Consider the following 26,326-nt stretch of genomic DNA (forward strand, 5'->3'; position numbering starts at 1 on the left):
AGGTGGAGAGGAAGTGTACTGCCTGCTGTGGCCCTTCTTTCTTTTAAGCACTCAACAGTAGTGTCTGCTTTATCCCCAAAAAGCCAAGTCCCATCAAAAGGCATGTCCATAAAGGCCAACTGGACATCGCGCAAAAACCTGCTGAACTAATCCAAGCATGGCGAAGGATAGCAACGTTTGTGATAAGGGTTTGCCCAATGGACTGTATTAATGCCACATCAGATAGTAAATTTCGCTGCATCACGGCCATTTTATATGGCCTGTGTCAGTACAGGACAAAGTTCTTCAGGGACACCTGGAAGGACTTCAGCGACAAAATCCCAGAGAGAGTGAGGATAGTAACCCAAAAACCAACCGCCACTGAAAGACAGGAGAGCCAAACTTATTGAAGAAAATATCATCTTTCCCAAATTCTTCACTCTTTTAGATTCCCTATCTGGTGGAGTATTTGGTATTTATTTTTGTCAAACTGGTGAAGGCCTTGCACCAACAAGCTCTCAGGTGAGGGGTACTAGTCAAACAAGCAGTGGTCGCTGGAGTTAGGGCAATGGGGCTGCGCAATTTGGCAATTCACATTGGGACCATAGCAGGATTTGGCCAAGGCCCTTAAGAGGGTGTTGGTAAAAGGCAACAGGGACTCAGAATTGGTTTGCCCTGGCTGGAAGTCTTCGGTCATCACACCGATTTTAAACCTCCAAGGTGGAGAGTTGGAGGATGAGCATATCAGCTGCTCTCCACATGACTATCATGAAGGAGGCACTTTTCTAAGTTGCAGGGCCTGGGTGGGACTAAGCCGGACGCAAGCACACCAGCATCCTGGAGGTCCTCATATCTGTTTTCTTCATGGAAGGGTTGCACAAATCTAACCCCGTGTCATACTCATGACCAGAATCTGTACCAAACTAGGAATGTAATGCAAGTCATGCCTTGCGGAACAGAGAAGGTAAGTGGGCAAAGGTTGTGGTTCAATGGGCACTGATTCGGTCAAATTTGGGGCGGCACCGACTGAGTGGGAGAGCATAATAGGATGCACATCGTCTTACAGCGTTGATGGAGCTGGCACTGGAGTCGACATTCCAGGAACCAAAGTGGTACTTGGAGCTGGAGGTAGTGAAGGCGATGGATAGAGGTTTGGTGGCACTAACAAAGGGTCCAACTGGCGCGGACATTGAACCCATTGATAGTACCCCAGATGGAGGGCCTCTTGGCTCCATGGGGTCCACAAGCGGTGCAGAGGGAGTCAAAAGGGATCTGAAGAGTCACAACAAGGCCTTGCTGAACTCTTGGACTTGCCTTGTAGTCACAAACAGTCCCTGAAACTCGGGTAATGCCAGGACAACTTGCCAGAGTGGCTTTGACATCAGATTGAGATCAAGGCATAGCGACACCCACACGCCTTCTCCGGAGTATAGAGCGGCGGGAAGGGGTTGAGGACTGGTAGGATTTTTCATGTTTTTTCTTGGACTTACCAATGCATCTGGAGTACAGTGACGATCGACCTCCGGACTGACTTCTGGACCAGTAATGGGATAGGGACTGACCTTTAAATTTGGACTATTCCAGACGTTGGGTTTTTGGATGATTGGAGAAATATAACTTCACCAAGAGATCGTAAATAGTCTTTGGATTCATCAATGTGCAGCACCTGTAGGCCTTAGAGTCATGGGGCGACCCAAGGCAAACTTGATGAGGATCTGTCACAGACACTTGCTTGTGACAGTCCTTACAAGGTCTTATACTTGTTGTTTTGGGAAGTGACATTTCCCCTGCTCACTCTATACATTTTTAAGTAAATATTGATAAAGACGAGAGAGATCGTTCCAGATCTGCATCTGATTGCGCAGAAAGAAGTTCGGTGACATCATAAAGGAGTAGAACCTCTAGTTGCTCTGCATATCATTTCTGGAGCGGAATGCCATCAGTGCAGGGCTGCTTGGCATGCAGAGGTGCTGCTACAATGTTTCCAGATCCAGTCTGACGCCTGGGGAACTATATAAAAGGTGAGGTATCTGCGATTAGAAGCCTCTATCAGAAAAAAAAAACAAATTTCCATAATAGTGTCTGGCACTTAAGAAAACTACTTTATGTGTAGATTTGATCTTTTTAAAAAGGCAGAATTCCCCCACTCACACTGAAGTTAGCAAACGGCTGAAGTTGGTGGACCCATTGGATGCTGGAGTGGGTGGAAGAAAAATATCACCGGAACAACAGATCAATTGATACAGAGGGCTGGCTGAAAGGCTGCATATGTAACCATAATATACATATAACTTTAGTTATCCAGACCAGAAATAATGCAGATTACGTACGATATTCTGAAACATTTCTGTATTTATTCTTCATTCATCAAAAGGACACAGTTCCTCTCTTAAGGCTGAGGTGATAAGGATCACTAACTGCCTACTGTTTTGTGGTCGTGGGGGGGGGGGGGGGGGGGAGATCTGTATTTCAGATCTTAATGCCCTCACACACCTGTTAGGGTGTCATGCTTCATCATTGGCCGCTCCTCGTCGGACGGGCCTGGTGGCATCTTTAGCGGAGATCTTCTGATCTGAGAACGCCGTATGTGAAGGGTGTGTGTGGGTGAAAGAAGTCAATGACTCCTGGTTTGTGTAGAAAGGGGATTAAAATAGGCCCTGGCCCTATTGATTCTTTAATTGGGGTGCCGGCGCTGGGACTAAGTAAAACCAGTGGGGCTACTGCAATGAGTCAAGGTATCTGGGTAGCCTATAGTTGACTGGGGTCAACATGTTTCGTGTCTTCACTGCTCCGAGATAAAGTAACACTTTTTCAGGACCGGAGGTAGATCTATATATGTGGTGACCTCTGTTGGTGGGTTATGAAATTGGGATCTACCCCAAATTTGCACAAGTCCCTAATTCAGGATCTTGTAGAATGACTCCGCCTCAGAAAAGTAGGACCGTAGGCTTCATAGGGGAAGGAAAGACGGCCCAACCACTGCAACGGGCCCACCTAATGTGGGTGCGGGCTCACCACTGTACCGACGAATCTTGTCCTCACCTGAATGTTTTTATTCTTCACCTATTACATAGAAAGCATAGCATGCTCTGTAGGAGAAAAAATGAACACTTAAAAACATTACAGTGATGACTGCATTAGTAAATGAAACTTACTTTGTCATATTTAATCCTAATTTGACTTCAAGGAACTTCAAAATGTTGCCATTTTCTTTATGGGGAACAACTGCCTTAGGGAAAAAAATTCAACGTTTTAAAACTCGTATAAAACCATTGTTTTAGGCATCTCATTGCTGCTTCACAATATACAGTTCTGTTTATAGGAGGGAAACCTTTCTTTGTTTCTCAGTTTCAATACTCACAAGAGGGATGTGGCGGGTACAAGGATTCAATGTTTGCTTCCTACTCCTATTGATCAGAATTCACATTTCTTTATTTAGGATTTGTTTTTTTCCAAAAAAGTAAACAATTTCACATCCTAAAACACTCATGCTAGAACCAAATTTATAATATTTTCAATCCATAAAGCCATAACATGAATAAAGGCATTTCAAATGACACTAACTGCATATACTCTTCTTAGATGACTGGCTCTCATTCTATTCTAGAACCAAAAGCATTCATATAACGCAATAATGCATGGACGCGTGTGCTTGATTTTGTGTAATACGACGTTAGAGACTTTTGTGTCAGTGTAAACTTTATGAGCTATAAAAAGAGGGTCAACAAAATCAAACCAATCAAACCATGTCTGTGGAATGAGCGTCATTATAGACCACACCTGAATTTCATCACCATTATGTAGAAACATAATTATTTGGTGGTGGAAGGTGATTGTTAATCACGTATTCCCTTATAAGTGATGTTTTTGATAGCTGCATGCATAGTCAGCATGAGTAGTCGGCATTTTTCACTTGCTGCAAATAAAATCTATGGCTGGCTTTCCTCAATTCTATGGCAGGACCCGGAGGCGAGGATTATGCTTTTTTTTTCTTCGTTTATTTTTACAGCAAACACATCAACATGTTAACAAAAATGTAATTTCCCATAACCCCCAGGGAAAAATGAGGTTGCAATAAAAAGGTCCTTTCCCTCTTCTATTGCCCTGTTTCTTCGCTGCTCACAGCTCATGTCGGAAAAGTGTCGGGCCTCCGAACCCCTTTGATGTTTTGTGCTGTTTTGCTATACTGTCTCTCAGGTATTTGGACTGATGCGCTTAGGACTTGAGAACAATAGGCTGCGGGAACACTTCGCCACTCCTTCGCGGCCGCTCATCAAATCAATTTCCCTCATTCTTGAGTGATAAGACTTTTATTGTTTGATTTCTAAAAACCATTACGATTTAAAACACATTCAATTCATTTGTATAAAAAACAACTAATTAAAAACTGCGAAACAGATTTTTCCTTTTAAACTCTTTTGAGCCCTAAAACAGTTAATGTTCAGCTAAAAAGACAGGCTCTAATCAGCAGTTATTAGCGGTGGGGATTCTGTGGCCTCTACGCCATGGTGGTCTAGTAGGCCTAGTTCGAGTTGAACTTGGGCTGGCGAAGCTGATCATGGTAGGCGGAACACTCGTTTAAATATTTTGATAGTTAGATTACTTAGTAAAATGCTTGTTGTTCCCTTTATGATCTTGTGCCCATACGACAGGGAATTAGTTATCTTCGCCTTCATTACCTTCAGCATAGGGGTTAAGCTTGGGCCGAGGAGTTGTTTAGACAATTTCGCTGCGGCGGCCTCGAGTTACAAAGCTTTAGGAATGAACATCTAGTGTCTAGGAAGATTCCCAAATATTTATTGTAGGGTGTGGATTCCAACTTTACATTATTGAAATACCACTCTCCGTGTGGCCTCTTTTGCTTCCCAAAAGAAATAGTTTTTGCCAAATTCAACTCTAGAGAGTTTCTGGTTGTGTAGGGGAGCAGCTCGGCAAGTAGCCTCTGTAGGCCTACTTTTGTATGACTTAGTAGCACCAGGTCGTCGGCATAGAACAGGTTACTGATACGAGTTCCATCTAGTTGAGGGGGATGGCAATTGACACTATCAAGTGTTGAAGAGAAGTCCGATATGAACAAGTTAAAAAGGAGGGAAGGCCAGCACGCAGGCTTGCTTGACTCCACTTTTAGTTTTAATCTTCCTGGAAACGTGGGAACCTTCACCCAACTTGATTCTAATCCATGTTTCCGAGTGAAGTTGAACTATGGCATTAAAAGGGCCGGAGGTATACCCCAGGGCTCTAGTTTTTGCCACAGCAGGCCCCGAGGCACCCGGTCAAAGGCCGCTTTAAAATCAACAAAACAGCAATGAAGTTGGGTTTGTTGAACAGCCGCTTTCTCTATCAGAACGGTTAGGGTGAGTAGGTTAGTTGTGCCAGAGTTGGCCACGAAACCCGTCTGAAAGGAAGATGCTTTGTTGTGTCGGCCGAGGCCAACAACTCTTCCAATAAAATGCTAGCGTAATATTTGGACTAGACGTCGAGGAGTGCTATCATTCGGTAATTATTGGGGTCATTTCTCTTCCCGCTTTAATAAATTGGGTGAATGATAGCACCTTTCCAGGACTCTGGGATGGTATTATTTAACCTGCAGTGGAGGAACAGGGGGGCCAAGTAAGCTGACCATAGTTCAACATCTGATTTGAAGATGGCCTGAGGAAGACAGTTTGGCCCCGGGGTTCCTTCAGCTCTGGCTTTCCTTATAGCGCATATGATCTTATTTTTTAGTTCATCTGGTATCACTATTGTCTTCCTCGTTAAATCATTGTATTTTACGTGGCCCTCGATTGTTAATTCTTCAATTGCGTTGTTAACTGGGGGGCTGGGGCCGGGTCCCATTGGGCCCTTTCCTTCCAGAGATGGTAACACAGAGTTGGCTGTGCAGAAGAAGTTGGGATGATAGTCACTATTAGTGCGATCGCTAAAGTGAGATGAATGAAACTGGCACCATTCGTCTCCACCGATGTTTGCACTGCCATGGCCGCTTATGCCTTGTAAGCCCCTGTTTACAAGAGACCAGAATTGCTTTGCATTAGAATTCTTACTTTCATAAATAAGCTTCAGCCAAAACTGGTGCTAGACTGCTTGATTTTCCCTTTTTATTGTGAGCTTGAAAGCTGTTTGAGCTTGCTTGTAGTTGTTGGATAAAGTTTTGTTTCCTGGACTCTTCCTTGACAAACGGAGGGCTCGGTTTTTTTGTGCCTTTAGTTTTTTTGTAGCTGGTGAGATGCAGAATTGGAATGCTTCTTGCCGGGTGCTCCTCTTTTTTATTTATTTTTTTTATTTTTTTTTAAACTTGTTTTTATTGGCATTTGTTAGTACAGTTGTTACATATCAGTATTGGAGCGTGGCGTCATTAAGTACATTGTTCCAGTCAGGTGACATCCATCTTGACATGTAGAAATAACTTTACTGCAATTATATGCAATGTAACAGGTATTTGCCATATGAATAAACAAACCAGGGAGGGGGAGAGTAAACTAGGGGCAGTCATGGACTATCAAGGATAGGGCAGCCGGACCATCTCACATGTGGTCCGTTAGGTAACTGGTGAGACGACGCAGTGGGAACCCCTGGTCGGGGTACGACTATGCAGGCGGACATACGACATAGGTGCAGGCCCCGGAGTAGCGGGGATAGGAACGTGGTCACTCTAGGGTGGGCGTGGGGCATTAGGGGGAGCATTATCCGAGTGGGGTTGTGTCGAGTAAGGCTGCGTGGCAGTAGGGATGGTCGCGGTCGCGCCCTGGTCAGCTAGGGGCTGGGGCTGTTTAAACTGATGCATCAATAGCGCCCACTCCAGGGAAATCGGGGTTTTACGTATGCCCTTCGCTTCCTCCTCTCGCAGGGCATCCTCCTCAGCCGCGGACCACTTGAGCACCGCCCCCCTCCATGCCGCCAGCGGGGGGCCCGTGGGGGAACGCCAATGCATCGCTATGCATCGTTTAGCCAGGAGGTGTGCTAAGGAGACAAATCGTATGGGCACTTTGTGCCGTGTCTTCCGGCCCATTATTCCCAGTGCGCAGTACTCCCATGTATCTAGATGAGGCAACCCCGTGAGATCTCGGAGGGTTTCGTGGATAGTCGACCAGTAAGTCTGAATATCCGGGCACGACCAAAACATATGGAGAAAATCTGCGTCTTGCGCCTGACAGCGGGGGCAGAGGAAGACCGTAGCGGGATAAAAACGCTGCAGGCGTGCTGGGGTCAAGTAGGCCCTATGTAGAATGTAATATTGTATGTTTTTGAAACGGGCATTCCTAGACACCTTTTTGGGGAATTCGAGTGCCCTTTCCCACTCAGTGTCGTGAAACGCCCGTCCCACCTCCTCCTCCCAAAGGGTCCGTAAGGGGGTCAGCGATGGGGGTGTTAACTCCCGGATGGACTTGTACAGCCAGGTGGTGAGATGACGGCCCCGTCCCATTCGCAGTATCATGTGGAGGACTGGATGTGTGGGGGGCTCCCCTAGTGTGAGATCATAGTATGGTCGGAAATGGCTGAGGAGCTGACGATGCCTCAAGAATTGCCCTGGGGGGAGATCATAGTCATCAATGAGTTGCTGGAAGGGCCGAAGGTGTCCCTCCGCGAACAGTATGTCTGCCTCGGTGACCTCCCTAGATGTCCACTCCCGTAGCAGGGCGGGGGTAAAGAACTGGGTGTTTTTGGGCCAGCCCACTAGTGGAAGCAATGGTGAATACGGGGGCCTGTCCGGTGCGAGTCGGTGTATGCGTCGGATACATCCCCGGGCCACCTCCACCTGGAGGGGGTAGGTCTCCGCTGGGCGGGTACCTGGCACAAGTAGACGGCACAATTCCGGTGTCGTTATCCGACCCGTGGTCGTGTATGTTTCGGACGTGTGCCTGTCAGCTGTCCAATAGGAGAGCCATTGGAGCTGCGCCGCTAGGAAATAGGCTTCGAACGAGGGGGCTCCAAGGCCTCCTTGTGTTGTGGGTAATTTCAGTTTTGCCAGTGCGATTCTATGTCGCCCCTTGCCCCATATTAGGGATCCAAGAAGAGTGTCCAAATCTTTGAAGAAAGAGCGAGGCGGTATCACTGGAAGATTAGTGAAATAATAGAGTAGGCGCGGGACCAAAATCATTTTCGCTAGGGCTACGCGGCCAATCGGGGCCAGCGGAAGGTTCCGCCAGAATCCGATAGTGGAACGTATGGAGGCAAGTGTCCTACGATAGTTACCCTCGAAGATGTCAGTGGGTGAGTGATATAGGCGAATCCCTAGATAGCGAGGGGCTTCCGCCGTCCAATTGAGTCTCCGATCACCAATCCATACCTCCCGAGGGGCAGAGTCGGGGTGTAGGGGGTACACTACAGATTTCTCCCAGTTCACCTTTAAGCCTGAAGCCTCTGCGAACTCGGTCAAGATGAGCCAGAGTGAGGTGAGATCCGCGGTGATGTCCCGTATGTACAGGAGGAGATCGTCGGCATACAGTGAGACACAGTGTGTGGTGTCCGCGAGCGGTATGCCCCAGTCCTGCCCCTCCCCACGGAGACGGACAGCCAGGGGCTCCACAGCCAGCGCGAATAATAGGGGCGAGAGGGGGCAGCCCTGTCTGGTACCCCTGTGTATTGTGAATGCCGAAGAAATACGACGCCCAATGCGGATTCGGGAAGTGAGTTTAGTGTACAGAAGGCGGGTGTAGGCTACTAGCTTGGGGCCGAGGCCAGCACGCTGGAGAACCGAGAACAGGTACTGCCACGTCAGGGTGTCGAAGGCCTTCTCGAGGTCCAAGATCAGACACGCCGCTCTGGGGTAGCGGTCACCAATCTGATCCTGGATATGGAACAGACGTCGTATGTTCTGGGAGGTGTTCCTGCCCGGAACAAATCCACATTGGTCAATGTGTACTAATGGACGTATCACCCGGGAGTATCTTTCTGCCAATATTTTCCCCAAAATTTTACAGTCTGCTGTGAGGAGCGTTATAGGCCGATAAGAAGCCAACAGCTGTGGATCGCGGTTGGGCTTCGGGAAAGTGACAATTACCGATTCTCTCATGGATCTGGGCAATTCGCCCGCGCGTAGTGCTGTGTCCAGTACCATCGAAAGACGGGGGGTCAGCAGCGAAGCGAAGGTGGCATAGTATTCTAGCGGGAACCCGTCCAAGCCAGGGGCTTTGTGTCGAGCCAATGTACGTATGGCATGTGTGCTCTCTGAGGTATGTATTGCTGTGTCCAGGTCAGTTTTCTCTGCAGCAGATATCCGAGAGAGAGGGAGAGGGTCAAGGAAGCGATCGATCGTCCCTTGACTCCACTCTCGAGGGCTATCATAGACCTCCGAGTAATATTGACGGAATTCTTGAAGAATCTCGTCCTGGGAGTGTACCAAGACGCCGTGCTGCGTAGTTATGGACGTGATGGGTCGCATCTCCGTGTCTTGTTTAGCCAGCCACGCCAGCAGCGAGCCCGTCTTGTCACGGTCTTTGTGCATTCGAGTCGCATATGCCCGAAAGTTGTATCGCCGCATATCCGCGCACGCTCCCTGATATTCCGACTTGGCATGGGCAAGCTGCGTCACCACTGCCACCGATTGATCAGTGAGTTTTGTGGCGTTAGCAAGCCGTTTCTCAGCCTTATCGAGGGCCTGTTCCAGGGTACGCTTCACCCCGACGCGCTGTTGAATGCAGTCTCCCCTGGCCACCACCTTAAAACTGCCCCACTCGATCAGGGTGGAGGATGCTGACCCCGCGTTTCGGGCAAAGTATTCTCTGATACTACACTGCCGGGTGCTCCTCTTAGGTGGAACTTCTTTGGATAATTGGTTTATGAAGCTAACACACCCACTGAAGGCAGAGGAATCTTTATCCAGTAATGAGTGTAGTAGAGGCTCTACATTTTTCCATCAGAGGGAGAGCCGCGCTGTCTGACCATTTCATTTGCCTTAAGTTCTAACTACCAGAGTGAGTATGGGCAAGTTCCTGATGACATGGGATGTTGGCGGATAGAGTTATGATATGAGGCCGATGGTTGCTCTCGCCTTGAGGTGCAATTTGAGAGCTCTCGATCAAAGGAAGTATTTCCCTGCTCCCTAAAGAAAAGTCCAAAAAGGAGTGGATTTGGCCGTCTGATTGTGTCCAGGCGGGGGGAGGAGTGTCCGTGTGAAAACGCCCACTCAATACGGTGAATCCTACACTGCTAAGCTGGATGACTGCATACTCCCCCAGTTTCGATTGTATGATTCCTGCGGGGGTTGATTGTAAAGCGAGTTGTGGGGGAACAATTGAGGAAGCAATCCCTATATCCTCAGAGGGATTGCAATAAAGGTTGGTGTTGAAATCTACTGAGATTATACTAGGTATGCTGCCATACTCGCTTAGTAGGTTGCAAACTATGTTGGTCAAACAGTCCATTTTGGATTTTTTCTTAATGGTGCCCGGGGAGATGTAAACATTGAGAAGGAGCAACTGGCTATCAGTGGGTGGGCTTCCCAACACGATTCCGGTGACCCAGTCTACTTCGAATTTTATCTGTTTAATGCATTGGGAGAGTTTGGTTGATGCATAGATCGTAAGCCTGCCGCTCGGCCTGCCGAACTTAGACCATTTTGAGGGAAGGGACGTGAATTGCAGGTAGCCTTCGATGGGAATACTGTCCTCCGCCCAGGTTTTCTGTAAGAGGATAATGTCATGTTCCTTTAAAAAGCCAAGAATAGCTGCGGATTGATTTTTTTGCCCAAATCCGTTGATATTCCAGGAACACATGGTTAGACCGTGATTAGGGTTTTTTCAATCATTCAGACTTCTGAATAAAGCTCCTGGTATCCATGACCAATCTACTTTTTCCGGATTTTGCTGGTTAGTTATATACTCTGGGGTTGCTACTGACGAACGGCTTCTTGCTGACTTTAGTACTGAAAAGGGGGCAGAGGTTGTGCTAAGAGTGTAAGCCTGATTATTTTCTAGTATTGATGGGTAATAGGGGACTCTGGGCGTTGTTATAATTATACCCCAGTTTGTAAATTGATCGGCTTTTGACTGGACCAGTTTTCAAATTGCTGAAGACGCTAATGTGATTTGGGTTGCTTCGCCCACTTGAGTGGTACAAATTCGATGGTGACTGTATTTTGATCGTAAAATTCTTAAATCCGGGGATGATTTGAAAAGTCTTAGGAGGTTTCCTCGGTTATGGATATCATGAGGGCCTCTGGAAACGTATTCTGGAATCAGCATCAGTTTGGTGCCAGGTCTATTAGTTGCTTGCCTTGAAACCTCGTCTATAGTTAGCGACTTTGTTGGCTGTGGGATTTCTTCTGGGACCTGCTTAGTTGTGCATTTTGCGGGTGATGGAAGAGACCATTCTTGATGGTGGAAGATTGAAGGTAAGGTGGGAGATCTGTGCACATGGCCCCCGACTGCTGATGGCTAAATGAAGTTGACGGGTTCAAATCTTCAAGCTCTTTGGCTATGATCGGCGGGGCTGGATTGTTGATCCCCACTGTTGATGGACGGATGGTGCTGGTAACTAAAAGTGACGTCTGGGAATTTGCAGTTCCCGGTCGCCCTTTATCAGCCGGAAACACATCCGTTGAAGATTGGTTAAATCCAAATGTTGCTTGAGTGGGTGGCTGCATAGAGAACTGTAGGTCTTCAGATGGCCCTCCTGTTTGACTGTTCGATTGTAAGAGTTCTGTTTGAAACACAGATGGAAGTGCTGTTAATTGCGAGCTCAGGTTTGCTCCTGGCGTTGTAGGCTGATCCCGTGGTGACTCTGAGTTGATCTTTATGAAATTAATAGCACTAGAGTTTTTGGTTTCCACTATGTGTTTATTCCGGCTGTTCCTGTTTCGACAACCGATGCGTGTTGTGATGGTGAGATGGTAAGGCGGGAATTGCTTTGCAGTCTGCTGGCACATTAGGATGCGGGGAAAAAGGTTGAAATTGCACTTCCGCTAAAGTTGGTCCCTGAACTGGGCTAGTTGCCTGGGACACAGTATTGGGTGGCCCTGGAACTGGTGGCTTCTTAATTTCAGTTAATACAAAAGAGAGAAATTGAGGTAAGGACGATAGAGAATCAATGATGGGAAAGCAGCAACTTACTGATTGAACCAGTTGGACTTGGGATTGGACTTTTGTAATGAGTGAGTTGAGCGCCTCAAGTTTTTGATCAATCCCGGCGGTATAGACCGCAAGTGTGTTTAAAAGGTCCACCTGTAGGTCCATTTTGTCTGAATGTTAAGTTATTGCTGCGGCCGTTGTTTGAAGGAATTTTGACCAGAGGTCGTTAAGGTCAATTGATGAAGGGTTTTCCTGGGCCGTGGACTTTTTAGGTTCATTGGTGAAAAAGGATAAGTCTAAAAGGGTGCGATTAGTATTCTCATTGGGCCCTTCTGGGTTGACCATTTGATCACCTTGGTCAGCAGTTATCTGGAGAGCTTTCTAAATGCAACAATTTTAGATTGCTGAGGTGAGCGCACGGCTGAGTCTTGACTTGTGGGGACAAAACTTTAGTGCTCCTTGTTTGGTGGTCGAATAAAGTTGGGATTAGGAGTTTTAATGATATTGGATAAAACTGACTTGGATTCTGGGGAGACTGGAGAATTGGCAAAGAAGCGACTTTGGAGGTGGTAACTTGAGAAGTAGCCTGTTCGGCTTGGGCAGTCTGTTGGTCAAGAGGTAACGGACTGGGGGCATGACGTGAAATACTGTCGTCTGGGGAGTCTATGAAAAAGAAATCTGACCCGCCGGCGGCCGCATGGATCATTGGCTGAACCAAAATTTGATGCGACACTGCCACTGTGGTCGTGGGGGAGGGAGCCTGAGACTTATCCGAGATACTACGTTTATTCTTTGAGGCTTTAGTTGGCGCTGAGTTCCTGAAGTAGTCCCTCAATTAAGTCTTTTTTGTCATTGGCTTTGTGAGTTCTGAGGGGTCCGATTTTGGCGCTTCGTTGGTCGAGTGTTCCTGGGCTGCGGCTACACCCCTTGCAGCCGGTGCGGTGGGGGGGTTTTGAAGAATTGAGCTTGCAGCGAAGGTTGCAAGAATTGGGATTCATGCCCTGAGTCAAGGTCTGGCTTTAGATTTGCTGGTGATTGGGATTGGTTAAGGTCCACTGTGGATACTGCCAAGCGTTCGAGGGTAGCCTTCATCTTTGTACTTTTTTTGGTGGGCCTTGTTGGTGCTTTCCTCACTCTCCTAGATCTCATTCTTGGGGGAGTTTTATCACTAAGAGCGACTGCCCGCCTTCCTGATGGTTTATTGTTGGTACGGCGTTGAGTCTTGTAGTTTGCAAAAGGCTTTATTTATATATTATTATGTTTTTGCAATTTGAGGATTACTGGGCAAACTGGGCTGCCGGGGGACAACTGGATATCACGTGGGCTTCTTGCTCCTACTCCTGGTCTTCTTCTTGTGGGATTGCAGTTAATTATGTTGGCGATAGTAATCTGTGGAGCGTCTAGCATCTTAAATGAAGCTGAAGTGGGTCTGAGGAAGATTAGATTGAAGGGTGGGCCGGCTCTGAGACTGCAGCCTGGGGACGAGATGACAAGATGGAAGGAGCTGTGATGGAGTTGAGATGGTGAGGACGAAGTGATGGGAAGCTGATGTAGGGACTAGGCAAGCGGGGCACACAAGGCTGAATTGCTGGCTGCCCCTGGTCTAGTCAGGCCGCCTCTGCAGGTTGCCAGGGGCTCGCGCTTGCTGCGGCCGCCTGCTAAAGGGCAGCCGCAGTTGCCTCCACCTGGAGGCAGAAATGCAGGCTGCACCTGATCTAATCAGGCCGCCTTCGCAGTTCGCCAGGGGCTCACTCTTCCAGGACCGCCTGCTAAAGGGCGGCCGCGCTTGCCTCCAGTAATCCTCCAGTAGCCCTCCAGGGGCACTTGCGCCTAGCAGTCAGGTCAATGTCAAATCAAGTTGAGCAGGGCTGCGAGTCCGGGGAGGGGAGGGCGGGAGCGGTGGACGGGCAGTTGGTATCAGGTGGTATCAGGTGCAACTTGCCACCCGTGCCCCAAGGCCCACTTGCCGCTCACCGTTCAATCTCCCTGTACGTCCTGCTTTCTGGGGTCCACCTGAGGCACTTCGCTCAATCCGGCTCGATCAGGCTCTGCTGCTGCAACGGGTCTCTGCTCCGCTCTCCGCTGCTTTGGGGCCTGGGCACATGGCAATCCACCTACCGTTAGAGGGAGCACACCCCTCACGCATCTCGCTTCAATTTTCCTGCATTGCTGATCAACTCCATAGAATCGAGCTGGGTGGTCCCTGTCAGCCTAGAACAACCCTACAGTGTAGGAGTTTAAAGGAGCTGTGACTCCCATACAAGGGCAGACACTGCAAAGGTTGCCAATTGTCAAGTAAAGTGCCTGTGGTTTACGGAGGGCGAGTTGCCTGCTGGAGCACACACGCCTCTCTCTTCTTGTAGGCCTCACAAGGCCTGTAGCCTGCTACATTACCCTTATTCATTATTTTTAGGCCTTACAAGGCCTGTAGTCTGCTATACTAGGCCTTAGAAGGCCTATGGCCTAATGCACGACCCCTCCTACGACACTATACTCCTGGGGCCTAACCCCCACAATGCATAATTCAGATGGTTTGCTCAGTGGCTGCCCAGATGACAGCTGAATTTTCAAAAAGCATCATGAGTGAAGATTCCATTTGGAATGTGGAATCCGTGTAGTCCTGAGAGCTCTTGAAAAAATATGCAGCAATCCGGTGGTATTGTCAATAATGTTCAGTCCACCTGGATGCAGTGATTTTAAACGGTACATCCAGAAGTTCTCTGGAGTCCAGTAGTTCTTCCTTTAAGACATGTTCCACAAGAAAAATCTTCAAATCAGATAGTAAATGATCCACAAGGTTAAAATGATTGGCTACAGGCTGGCCAATTTTCCATTTAATTAATGCAGATTTGTGGTTCCTGAATCGTGTACGGAGGTCATTCACTGTTTGGCCTACATATTGTTTTTTACAGCTCTGGCATTGGCACTGAATCACATAAATAATGCACGTTGAGCGACATGTAAGATGCCGTCTTATTCCATAGGTCCGTCTCGTAACAGAACTAGTTACTGATGATGTTTGCAAAAGGTATTCACACATGATGCACCTTTTAGAGTCACAGCAATGAACCCCTGCTCTTTGCTAGAACTTGCTTCAGTTCAGCTCTCACAATAAGAGATCTTAAATTGGGAGCTGTGCGGTACGCAATGACAAGTGGTTTTGGAAAAACCGTTTGTAATCTTTCACAAGTGGACAGTAAGAGAACTGTTTTTTGCATTATATTTCTGTAGTTGGGCGCTGATGGATGATAGTCAACCACAAATGGAGTTCTGTCACTTTTGTATCTGCTGTTGGTATTCCTAATAAGTGCTTCCCTGGGTAACTGCAAAGACTTGTCAATTTGTTGATGTATGATATGCAGAGGATAGCCTTTTAAATAATGTAGCAAGCACCTGTAGATCGTCTTTACAGGTGTCATGGAGTGACGCATAAATTATGCAAAAAAATAAGCAGATAACTCTGGGTAGTTCTCAAGTTTAGGTGGCAAGCAGACATTTGAGGTGAGCAGATCTATAGTGTTGCTGGTATTGAGAGTGCTCTATACAGGAGCTACTTTCCACTCAAACTAGAGAACTAGAGAACTACCCAGAATATATATATTCATTCTTACATGGCCGAGTATACTTACCTCACCGGCCTCATGGAGGATTATGGTGACTATTATGCAGAGGACAAAGCAGTCTCATACTTCCCCGTCACAGAGGAGTCCTCTGATGCAGTGAATGGCTCATAATACAAGTGGTCTCGGACGCAATTGCCCCCCTGGAGAAAAGATTGATGAACATGGCACAACGGTGCCTATAACGCCTCGAACATCTCCATGGTCTGCCTCTGCCTCCCCCATTGAGAAACGGCCCACAATCCTCAGAGGTGGATCTAGATACATTTGCTAGGTTAAAAAAGGTATTTTTAGGCACCAACCCCCCAACAATGCCGGAGCTGACTGCCCAACTGGCTCCTCGAACTTGAGCGAGACTGTGCCCAAATCACAGTTTTAAAATTTTCAGCGCTCCATCCATCATCTCCTTTTGTTTGCTTTGTTCTCCCCAATTTGGCAGGGTATGCCCAGACGTGGGTCCCTTGCTCACTTTGCTATTGGATTCATGCTAGCCTGGCTGATGAGGGGTCCTGGCTTGGCAGTTCAGGCTGGACTGTTCCGCTGAGGCACAGGGTCAAGACTGATTTGCATATAGCTGGGTCTGAACTGGGGTGGCGAAGTGAGCTAAAGAACGATGATGGGTTAAACCCGGATCTGTGACTAGGGGTGAGTGTCTGAAAACTTTCAGAGCTTCATCCATCATCTCCTTGCGTTTGCTCAAATCACAATGGCAGGACTCATCGTGCTTCGGGGGGATTCAACTCCACAAGAGGACGGTCACGGCATAGAGGTTTCTACAATGGACCAGGTGGTGGAGGCGACATCTCTAATTCACATGGTGAGTCTCTCACACTTTCCCTGCCCTCATTTGGAGGGAGTCGGCTGGCTCATTTCATAGACAACTGGTGGGCTCTCACGTCAGACGCCTGGGTCCTCCAAAAGGTTCAAGGGTTCCACATAGAATTCTACAAGTCCCCTTTTCAGCCTTTAGCCCCTCACCCTCTCCATTTTTCTGGACAAGAGGCCACACTTATTCAAGTGGAGGTTCAAGAACTCCCGGCCAAAGGGGCACTTCACCCATCCAACCCACATCCCTTTGGCTTTCTAAGCAACCAGTTTCTGGTTCAGAAGCAGGGCGGGGTTCAGAGCCTGGTGATCAATCTCAAGGAATTCAATGGATTTACCGCCATTTCAAGAAGGAGGGCACTCACCTCTTTCGCAACCTACTCTGTCCCAACGATTGGATGGTCTGGCTGGACCTCAAAGGCGCTCATCTTATGGTCCCGATTTTTCCGCCGCATCTCCTATTTCTCCAGTTCCAGGGGCAGGGACAAACTTTCAAATTCACCTCTCTACCTTTCGGCCTTTCTTTTGCTCCCTGGTGTTTCTCCAAAATTCTCAAGCTGGTGATCAAACACTTGAGGGAGTCTGGAGTATACATGATATTGTACCTGGAAGATATGCTTCTCATGGATCAATATCTGCATGCCTGGCAGTACATCTGGCGATGCCGGTAAATCTACTGCGTTCACTGAGGTTTGTTATCAACCTAGAGAAGTCAAGTCTTTCCCCTTCTCGCTCCATCACATTCCTGGGGTTCGTGATCAATTCGGTAGAGACAACACTGAGTCTTCCCTCCAGGAAGATGGCCAAAATACAACACAAGGTGAGGAGAACACTGGCAAAATCACACACCTCTCTCCGTCAGATCGCCAGGATGGTAGACCTATTGTGATCTTCCTTTTAGGCTATTTTCCCAGGCCTGCTACACTTTTGGGCCCTCCAACGATTGAAAACGTCTCACCTTCCCTGCTGTCTCACCTACACCCAGTACGTTTACGTCAGTCAAAGCCAAAGAGGAGCTCAAGTGGTGGCTCTCCCACATGGAGTGTAAATTCGACAATATCTCAGCAAGATATATTGGAATTATTTAAAATGGTATGTACAAGACATTACAAAAAGCAAAAACAAAAGAGAGGAGACTTTAGGGTTGTTTTTTCAAAGCGCCAATAGGCGTCATATATTTAGAAGATCAAAAGAATTTAAAAAAGTAGTAGTAAGAGCACAACAATGTATGAATACTCAGGCAACCCTAGTGGAGAAGGTGTACAAAGTGCTCGTGCTAGTGAAACAACGGCGCAAGTGACAACGTGAAAAGAACCACAGCAAGCGGCACAGAAGAAACAATATATACAATAAAAAGGTTCATATAACAATTTACTCAATGGTATAATTGGTATTTTTCATTATTTCCATGAACCAAGTTTGTATGCGCCAAAGATGTTTGGGCTGGTGGATAGTGGTCGACGGCGTTTCGATCCTGTCAATTTAGGATCATCATCAGGACCTGGGTAGCCTAATTTGGGAGTGCTCTGTAAAAAACAATTTCTAGATTAGAGCGGCGGACAGAAGGGAAAAAGAGAAAGGAGGCTGGGGCAGAATAGAAAGGGGGGTTAGAAGAGAAATGAAAATTAGGAAGGGGGGCGGGGCGAAGAGGGGGGTGTGATGGGGAAAGGAGGGGTTCTATTTTAGTAAGAGGAGGAGGAGAGCGGTGGGGGGTGGTTAGGGGGCAATAAGATAGAGAGAAGGAAGAGAAGGAAGAAGTCATGGTGTGGCAGGCAATGACTAGAAGCCTACCTTGCGCACGAAGAGAAGGCGCTGACGAGAGAACGGGGACTTCAGCTGTGAGTGGATTGCACAGTGACGTGCGAGGGGAGGGAATTCTCTCCCTCGAGGTTCTGTGGAAAACGAGGGGGGGAAAAATGAGAAGTGGATATGGAAAAGACCACAAGGGAAAAGGAAGGACGGCAAGGGATACGAAGACTCACCCGTGTAATTTGATTGACGAAACTTCACAGGGTGGGCAACCGGTACAGGGGTCCGGACAGGGGGAGGAACGGTATACAGCCTGGGGACAAAAGGGCGGGAGGTTACCGGCTGTAAACGCGGGGTGTAAGGCTGGAGCGCGCAAGGACATGGTGTAGCTTACCCGATGATTAATGGAGCAGGAGTGAGGCTGCGGTCGCGATGTCAATGGGAGATCAGCAGCGGGTCAGAGAATGAATCCAGAGCGGAACAAATCCAGCGGGGACGAGAGGAGCCACGGACGTGTGCAGCCTAAGAACGATCAGTGACTGTGTGGTGAACCACAGTACCTGTTATATGAGGGAGGAGTTAGCGTAACGCGGAGAGGCCGTCTATAGGACGCAGGGGACGGAAGGAGGGGTATGAGTCAGCAAGTTGGTAACCGGGGGTGTGAGAAAGCGCAGTGTTTGCTAAGGACGCTCAGTGAACGGGGAAAGGGAAGAGTTGTACGGGGCTGCGGGGATCAAACCAACGCATACAGGATTGGGAAAGGCAGGAAGGGCAGGAGGGAGGGCGGGAAACGGAGGGCATAAATCAAGGGGAAGTCAAGGCAGGTCGGAGGGTGAAAGAAGGAAGGGGGCACGGAAGGGGAACAAGAAGAAAAGAGAAGGGGGGGGAGGAAGAGAGAAAGAAGGGGGCAGCCACAGACGGCAGACGGGAGACCAAAGTGATGGGACAATTTCAACAATACGAACAATTCAATTGTAGTAAACAATAACAACGTTATGTGGAGAAATGAGCATGAACTTACATCTAGGAGAAATGGACAAGTGAATTGTGGAAAAACAACAATGTTATAAATCGGAATACGCATGAACTGACATTTTTTGGAAAAATGGGTAAGGATATCCGGGTCTGTCAGGACATTTGGGTGAGAATACATGTTGGCAAAATCAAAGGGGCTGGAAAGGGCAAAACATCAGGTGGTGTAATGGATGGTACTGTTCCACTCATCAATCGTGTTCAACCCATGGTGTACAGAGTTGCAACGAGTTATCCATTTGCATTCACTCTTGTCCAGGAGAGCTTGAAGATTCCCCCCTCTGGGAGGCAGGCGAGGCTGATCAATGACTTGCCATTTCATGTCCAGAACATCGTGATTTTGTTCCAGAAAATGTGAGACCAAAGGTGCTGTAATGGTCCTGCAGTTTATTCTGCTCTTATGCTGAATGATTCTTTGTTTAATCATCTCTGTCGTTTGCCCAATATAGATGAGATTGCAAGGGCACTCGATGGCATAGATCACATTCTGTGAGCGGCAGTTAGTAAATGTGTTCAGGACATGTGATTGGTTATTGAATTTAAAATCCTTGGTGTTGGTTGTTAATTCACAAACGCTGCATGATTGACATTTGTAATGACCCAGTATGGGCGGTAAACCCCAACTCGAGGTAATGGTGTTAGTTGTGGTCGATTTGTTGGGCCAAGTGTTGGCATGGACCAGATGGTTGGATAAATTGTTGCCACGCTTATATGAAAATAGGGGCGGTTCTTGAAAAGATTTGTTCGTCCGTAGAAGTGTCCAATTTCGAGTAATGATTTTCTTGACCTGGTTACTACTCGGACTGAACTGGGAAACAAATGGAATCCGAGAATTGTTTTTCTTAGGCTGGGGTGTAAGTAAGTGATCACGATGGCAGTACCATGCCCTCTTTCGAGCCCGTGAAACCAATCTACGTGGGTAGCCTCTGTCTGTGAGTTTCTTGCATAGGACTTCGGATTCTTTGAAATAGTCTTTGCGCCATTTACAATTTCTCCGAATCCGAAGGAATTGACCATAAGGTAACCCATCTTTGAGCCCACGTGGGTGGTAGCTTGAGTAATGCAGCAGTGTGTTTCTCTTGGTTGGCTTCCGGTATAGTGATGTTCCGATCAATCCCTCCTCAGCATGTATGGTCAGATCTAGGAACGGCAAGTCATTAGTAGTATGTTCACATGTGAATTTCAGATGGAATTGGGAGTTGTTCAACCAATTAACAAAACAGTTTAAAGTGGCAGCGCATCCTTTCCAGAGTAGAAGGACATCGTCGATGTATCTGCGCCACAAGGAAATTTGATGTCGAAATGGGTTGGTGGGTGAGAGTATAAGGGAGGTTTCAAGTCTGTGAAAAAAGAGAATGGCAAAATTCGGGGCAAAGCATGCTCCCATCGATACGCCTTTGATTTGTAGATAGAAGTCCTCTTTGTACAAAAAATAATTATTTTCTAAGGCGATGTGTAATAAGTCCATGACAAATTCTGTTGGAATGCGGGTAGGTTTGGGTCTGTTTTCCAGTAGTTCAAAGATGGCTAGAAGTCCTTGTTCGTGTGGGATGTTCGTGTAAAGGGACTCTATGTCCAAACCAGCCATCAATTCCGTATCTACATCAAAAGGTCTGTCTTCAATGGTCTTGATAAGATCCATGCTGTCTCTTATGAAAGTGTCAGTAAGCGGGACGAATTCTTTGATGACAGCGTCTATGTATTTCCCCAAAGGTTCCAAGGCGGAACCGCACCCAGACACAATCGGTCTCCCAGGGGGATTTTGAAGGTCCTTGTGGATCTTAGGTAAAACGTAGATCACTGGTGTACGTGGGTGGGTATTATTTAGAAAAGAAAATTCCTTAGAGGAAATAATGTTGTTGGTTTGAGCTTGTTTGGTGACGTGGTGTATCTTTTTCTTTATGTCTGGAAGGGGATCGCATGTGAGCTTACGGTAATGGGCCACATTAGAGAGTTGTCTTTTAATTTCCAAGTCGTATTTCTCATTGTCCATGATGACAATTCCACCTCCTTTATCTGCCGGTTTGATGGTTAGTTCAGATCTGTTTTTCAAGCTAAGTAAGGCCTGTTTTTCAACCAGCGGGAGATTGTAAGGAACATATTCAAACTTTTCTTGCACGTCTGAAATCTCATGGAGCACCAATCCCTCAAAAGACAGTATTTCTGGAGGCATGGTGTGTGAGGGGGGATGGAAGGTAGAGGGAAGGTGAAAACGTGGAGTGTCAGTTTGAAAAGGATTCGGTTTATCTGCAAAGAATTGCCGTAGTCTGATGCGTCTGAAGAACTGTAGTAAATGTGCATGTAAATCGATAAAGTTGCTGCGTTCCGTAGGTACAAAGCTCAAGCCTCTACTGAGCAGACAAGTTTCTTCTTCTGAGAGAGTATGCTTGGAAAGATTGAATATGGGGATCACCTCCGGGTTGGTACTCGATTCATGGTCATTTGGTTCCATGGCGATGACGGGTACATTCATGATGTTTCTCGGGGTAAATATTGTTGAGGGCCCCAACGGTAAAACTTGTTTCTGGTTTGTCTTTCGCCGGAGTATTGATTTTGGTAGTTGTTCCGTGCGCGTGGACGGTTCTGGCCGCGTCCGCGGCCTTGTTCTAAAAAACCGGGTGGCAGCAGATATGGAAGTTTGTGTTGGTTTCTAGAGGTGCTGGGCTCTTCGTTATGATCCGAGTCTTCAATTGAGGTGTTGGAAGAGTCTGAGAAGGTGATATGCTGATTATTCCTAAATCTGCCCCAGTTGCGTGTCCTAGGTGGATTGTAGGGAGTATTATAGAATTCGTCCTTCAGGTACAGATAGGTTTTATCTATGCTGTAATATTTAATGTCCCTTTGTATTTTGGTGACTTTTTTGTTCAGTTCAAAGGTATTGAAAGTTGTTATGGTCGAATTGATTTTCTCCAGAAGATTTTTTGCTTCAGGTATAGAGTTGTCTTCCAAAATGAGTTTCTCAATCTCAGCAATCTCTTCTAATTCTTTTTGGCTGTGTTCTATGGCTGTATCAATCCCCAAAACCATCCAGTGACGGGAGCAAGTGGTGGCCAAATGACTGAAACCAGTGCGAAATTTGGGATCCTGAGTGAAGATGGCTGGAACATTACGTATTTGAAGGCCTAATGGAATAATCCCTGCTTTGAGGTACTCCGTGAGCATCCGGGCATGAAGGGTTGTACGGATTTGTTTTTTCTTAAGTTTTTCAAGTCTGTCGAGCAAAATCTTCGAGGAACTGGTGGTAGGAGTGGTCGTGGTAAGGGAGGGACCAGAATTGGAAAGGAGGGAAGGACCGCTCAGGATACGTTGAATACAATCTTCAGTATAATTTGGGGCCTCTCTTGACATATTCAATCAGGAAAGAAATACTGATAGAAACAACTAAAATTAGTTGGAGATAGGGGTCGGAAGACCTACTCTCGCAGCTAGGCAGCTGCTCACAATGTAGAACAATCACAGGAGTAATACCCGTAGACCCAACTGAGATTGGGTAAATACTGTGTAAATTCGACAATATCTCAGCAGGATATATTGGAATTATTTAAAATGGTATGTACAAGACATTACAAAAAGCAAAAACAAAAGAGAGGAGACTTTATGGTTGTTTTTTCAAAGCGCCAATAGGCGTCATATATTTAGAAGATCAAAAGAATTTCAAAAAGTAGTAGTAAGAGCACAACAGGGTATGAATACTCAGGCAACCCTAGTGGAGAAGGTGTACAAAGTGCTCGTGCTAGTGAAACAACGGTGCAAGTGACAACGTGAAAAGAACCACAGCAAGCGGCGCAGAAGAAACAATATATACAATAAAAAGGTTCATATAACAATTTACTCAATGGTATAATTGGTATTTTTCATTATTTCCATGAACCAAGTTTGTATGCGCCAAAGATGTTTGGGCTGGTGGATAGTGGTCGACGGCATTTCGATCCTGTCAATTTAGGATCATCATCAGGACCTGGGTAGCCTAATTTGGGAGTGCTCTGTAAAAAACAATTTCTAGATCAGAGCGGCGGACAGAAGGGAAAAAGAGAAAGGAGGCTGGGGCGGAAAAGAAAGGGGGGTTATCTTTTTGCCCCCTAACAACCCCCCACCGCTCTCCTCCTCCTCTTACTAAAATAGAACCCCCCCTTTCCCCATCACACACCCCTCTTCGCCCCCCCCTTCCTAATTTCCGTTTCTCTTCTAACCCCCCTTTCTTTTCCGCCCCAGCCTCCTTTCTCTTTTTCCCTTCTGTCCGCCGCTCTGATCTAGAAATTGTTTTTTACAGAGCACTCCCAAATTAGGCTACCCAGGTCCTGATGATGATCCTAAATTGACAGGATCGAAACACGGTCGACCACTATCCACCAGCCCAAACATCTTTAGCGCATACAAACTTGGTTCATGGAAATAATGAAAAATACCAATTATACCATTGAGTAAATAGTTATATGAACCTTTTCATTGTGTATATATTGTTTCTTCTGCGCCGCTTGCTGTGGTTCTTTTCACGTTGTCACTTGCGCCGTTGTTTCACTAGCACGAGCACTTTGTACACCTTCTCCACTAGGGTTGCCTGAGTATTCATACCCTGTTGTGCTCTTACTACTACTTTTTGAAATTCTTTTGATCTTCTAAATATATGACGCCTATTGGCGCTTTGAAAAAACAACCCTAAAGTCTCCTCTCTTTTGTTTTTGCTTTTTGTAATGTCTTGTACATACCATTTTAAATAATTCCAATATATCCTGCTGAGATATTGTCGAATTTACACAGTATTTACCTAATCTCAGTTGGGTCTACGGGTATTACTCCTGTGATTGTTCTACATTGTGAGCAGCTGCCTAGCTGCGAGAGTAGGTCTTCTGACCCCTATCTCCAACTAATTTTAGTTGTTTCTATCAGTATTTCTTTCCTGATTGAATATGTCAAGAGAGGCCCCAAATTATACTGAAGATTATATTCAACGTATCCTGAGCGGTCCTTCCCTCCTTTCCAATTCTGGTCCCTCCCTTACCACGACTACTCCTACCACCAGTTCCTCGAAGATTTTGCTCGACAGACTTGAAAAACTTAAGAAAAAACAAATCCGTACAACCCTTCATGCCCGGATGCTCACGGAGTACCTCAAAGCAGGGATTATTCCATTAGGCCTTCAAATACGTAACGTTCCAGCCATCTTCACTCAGGATCCCAAATTTCCCACTGGTTTCAGTCATTTGGCCACCACTTGCTCCCGTCGCTGGATGGTTTTGGGGATTGATACAGCCATGGAACACAGCCAAAAAGAATTAGAAGAGATTGCTGAGATTGAACAACTCATTTTGGAAGACAACTCTATACCTGAAGCAAAAAACCTTCTGGAGAAAATCAATTCGACCATAACAACTTTCAATACCTTTGAACTGAACAAAAAAGTCACCAAAATACAAAGGGACATTAAATATTACAGCATAGATAAAACCTATCCGTACCTGAAGGACGAATTCTATAATACTCCCTACAATCCACCTAGGACACGCAACTGGGGCAGATTCAGGAATAATCAGCATATCACCTTCTCAGACTCTTCCAACACCTCAATTGAAGACTCGGATCATAACGAAGAGCCCAGTACCTCTAGAAACCAACACAAACTTCCATCTCTGCTGCCACCCGGTTTTTTAGAACAAGGCCGCGGACGCGGCCAGAACCGTCCACGCGCACGGAACAACTACCAAAATCAATACTCCGGCGAAAGACAAACCAGAAACAAGTTTTACCGTTGGGGCCCTCAACAATAATTACCCCGAGAAACATCATGAATGTACCCGTCATCGCCATGGAACCAAATGACCATGAATCGAGTACCAACCCGGAGGTGATCCCCATATTCAATCTTTCCAAGCATACTCTCTCAGAAGAAGAAACTTGTCTGCTCAGTAGAGGCTTGAGCTTTGTACCTACGGAACGCAGCAACTTTATCGATTTACATGCACATTTACTACAGTTCTTCAGACGCATCAGACTACGGCAATTCTTGGCAGATAAACCGAATCCTTTTCAAACTGACACTCCACGTTTTCACCTTCCCTCTACCTTCCATCCCCCCTCACACACCATGCCTCCAGAAATACTGTCTTTTGAGCAATTGGTGCTCCATGAGATTTCAGACGTGCAAGAAAAGTTTGAATATGTTCCTTACAATCTCCCGCTGGTTGAAAAACAGGCCTTACTTAGCTTGAAAAACAGATTTGAACTAACCATCAAACCGGCAGATAAAGGAGGTGGAATTGTCATCATGGACAATGAGAAATACGACTTGGAAATTAAAAGACAACTCTCTAATGTGGCCCATTACCGTAAGCTCACATGCGATCCCCTTCCAGACTTAAAGAAAAAGATACACCACGTCAGCAAACAAGCTCAAACCAACAACATTATTTCCTCTAAGGAATTTTCTTTTCTAAATAATACCCACCCACGTACACCAGTGATCTACGTTTTACCTAAGATCCACAAGGACCTTCAAAATCCCCCTGGGAGACCCATTGTGTCTGGGTGCGGTTCCGCCTTGGAACCTTTGGGGAAATACATAGACGCTGTCATCAAAGAATTCGTCCCGCTTACTGACACTTTCATAAGAGACAGCATGGATCTTATCAAGACCATTGAAGACAGATCTTTTGATGTAGATACGGAATTGATGGCTGGTTTGGACATAGAGTCCCTTTACACGAACATCCCACACGAACAAGGACTTCTAGCCATCTTTGAACTACTGGAAAACAGACCCAAACCTACCCACATTCCAACAGAATTTGTCATGGACTTATTATACATCGCCTTAGAAAATAATTATTTTTTGTACAAAGAGGACTTCTATCTACAAATCAAAGGCGTATCGATGGGAGCATGCTTTGCCCCGAATTTTGCCATTCTCTTTCTTCACAGACTTGAAACCTCCCTTATGCTCTCAGCCACCAACCCATTTCGACATCAAATTTCCTTGTGGCGCAGATACATCGACGATGTCCTTCTACTCTGGAAAGGATGCGCCGCCACTTTAAACTGTTTTGTTAATTGGTTGAACAACTCCCAAATCCATCTGAAATTCACATGTGAACATACTACTAATGACTTGCCGTTCCTAGA

General features: G+C 46.5%; 1 protein-coding gene across 1 annotated transcript in view; it reads right to left on the reverse strand.

Moving 5' to 3' along the window:
* Nucleotides 1-26,326, reverse strand: part of DPY19L4 (dpy-19 like 4) — a 554,933-nt gene that overhangs the window by 323,913 nt on the left and 204,694 nt on the right. Inside the window, exon 11 of the mRNA XM_085605236.1 lies at nt 3,135-3,208. Within this exon, the coding sequence (XP_085461362.1) occupies nt 3,135-3,208 (74 nt within the window). The remainder of the gene's footprint in view (nt 1-3,134; nt 3,209-26,326) is intronic.

The sequence above is a fragment of the Triturus cristatus genome, chromosome 5_1, assembly GCF_964204655.1.
Source record: "Triturus cristatus chromosome 5_1, aTriCri1.1, whole genome shotgun sequence".
Taxonomy (NCBI): Eukaryota; Metazoa; Chordata; class Amphibia; order Caudata; family Salamandridae; genus Triturus; species Triturus cristatus.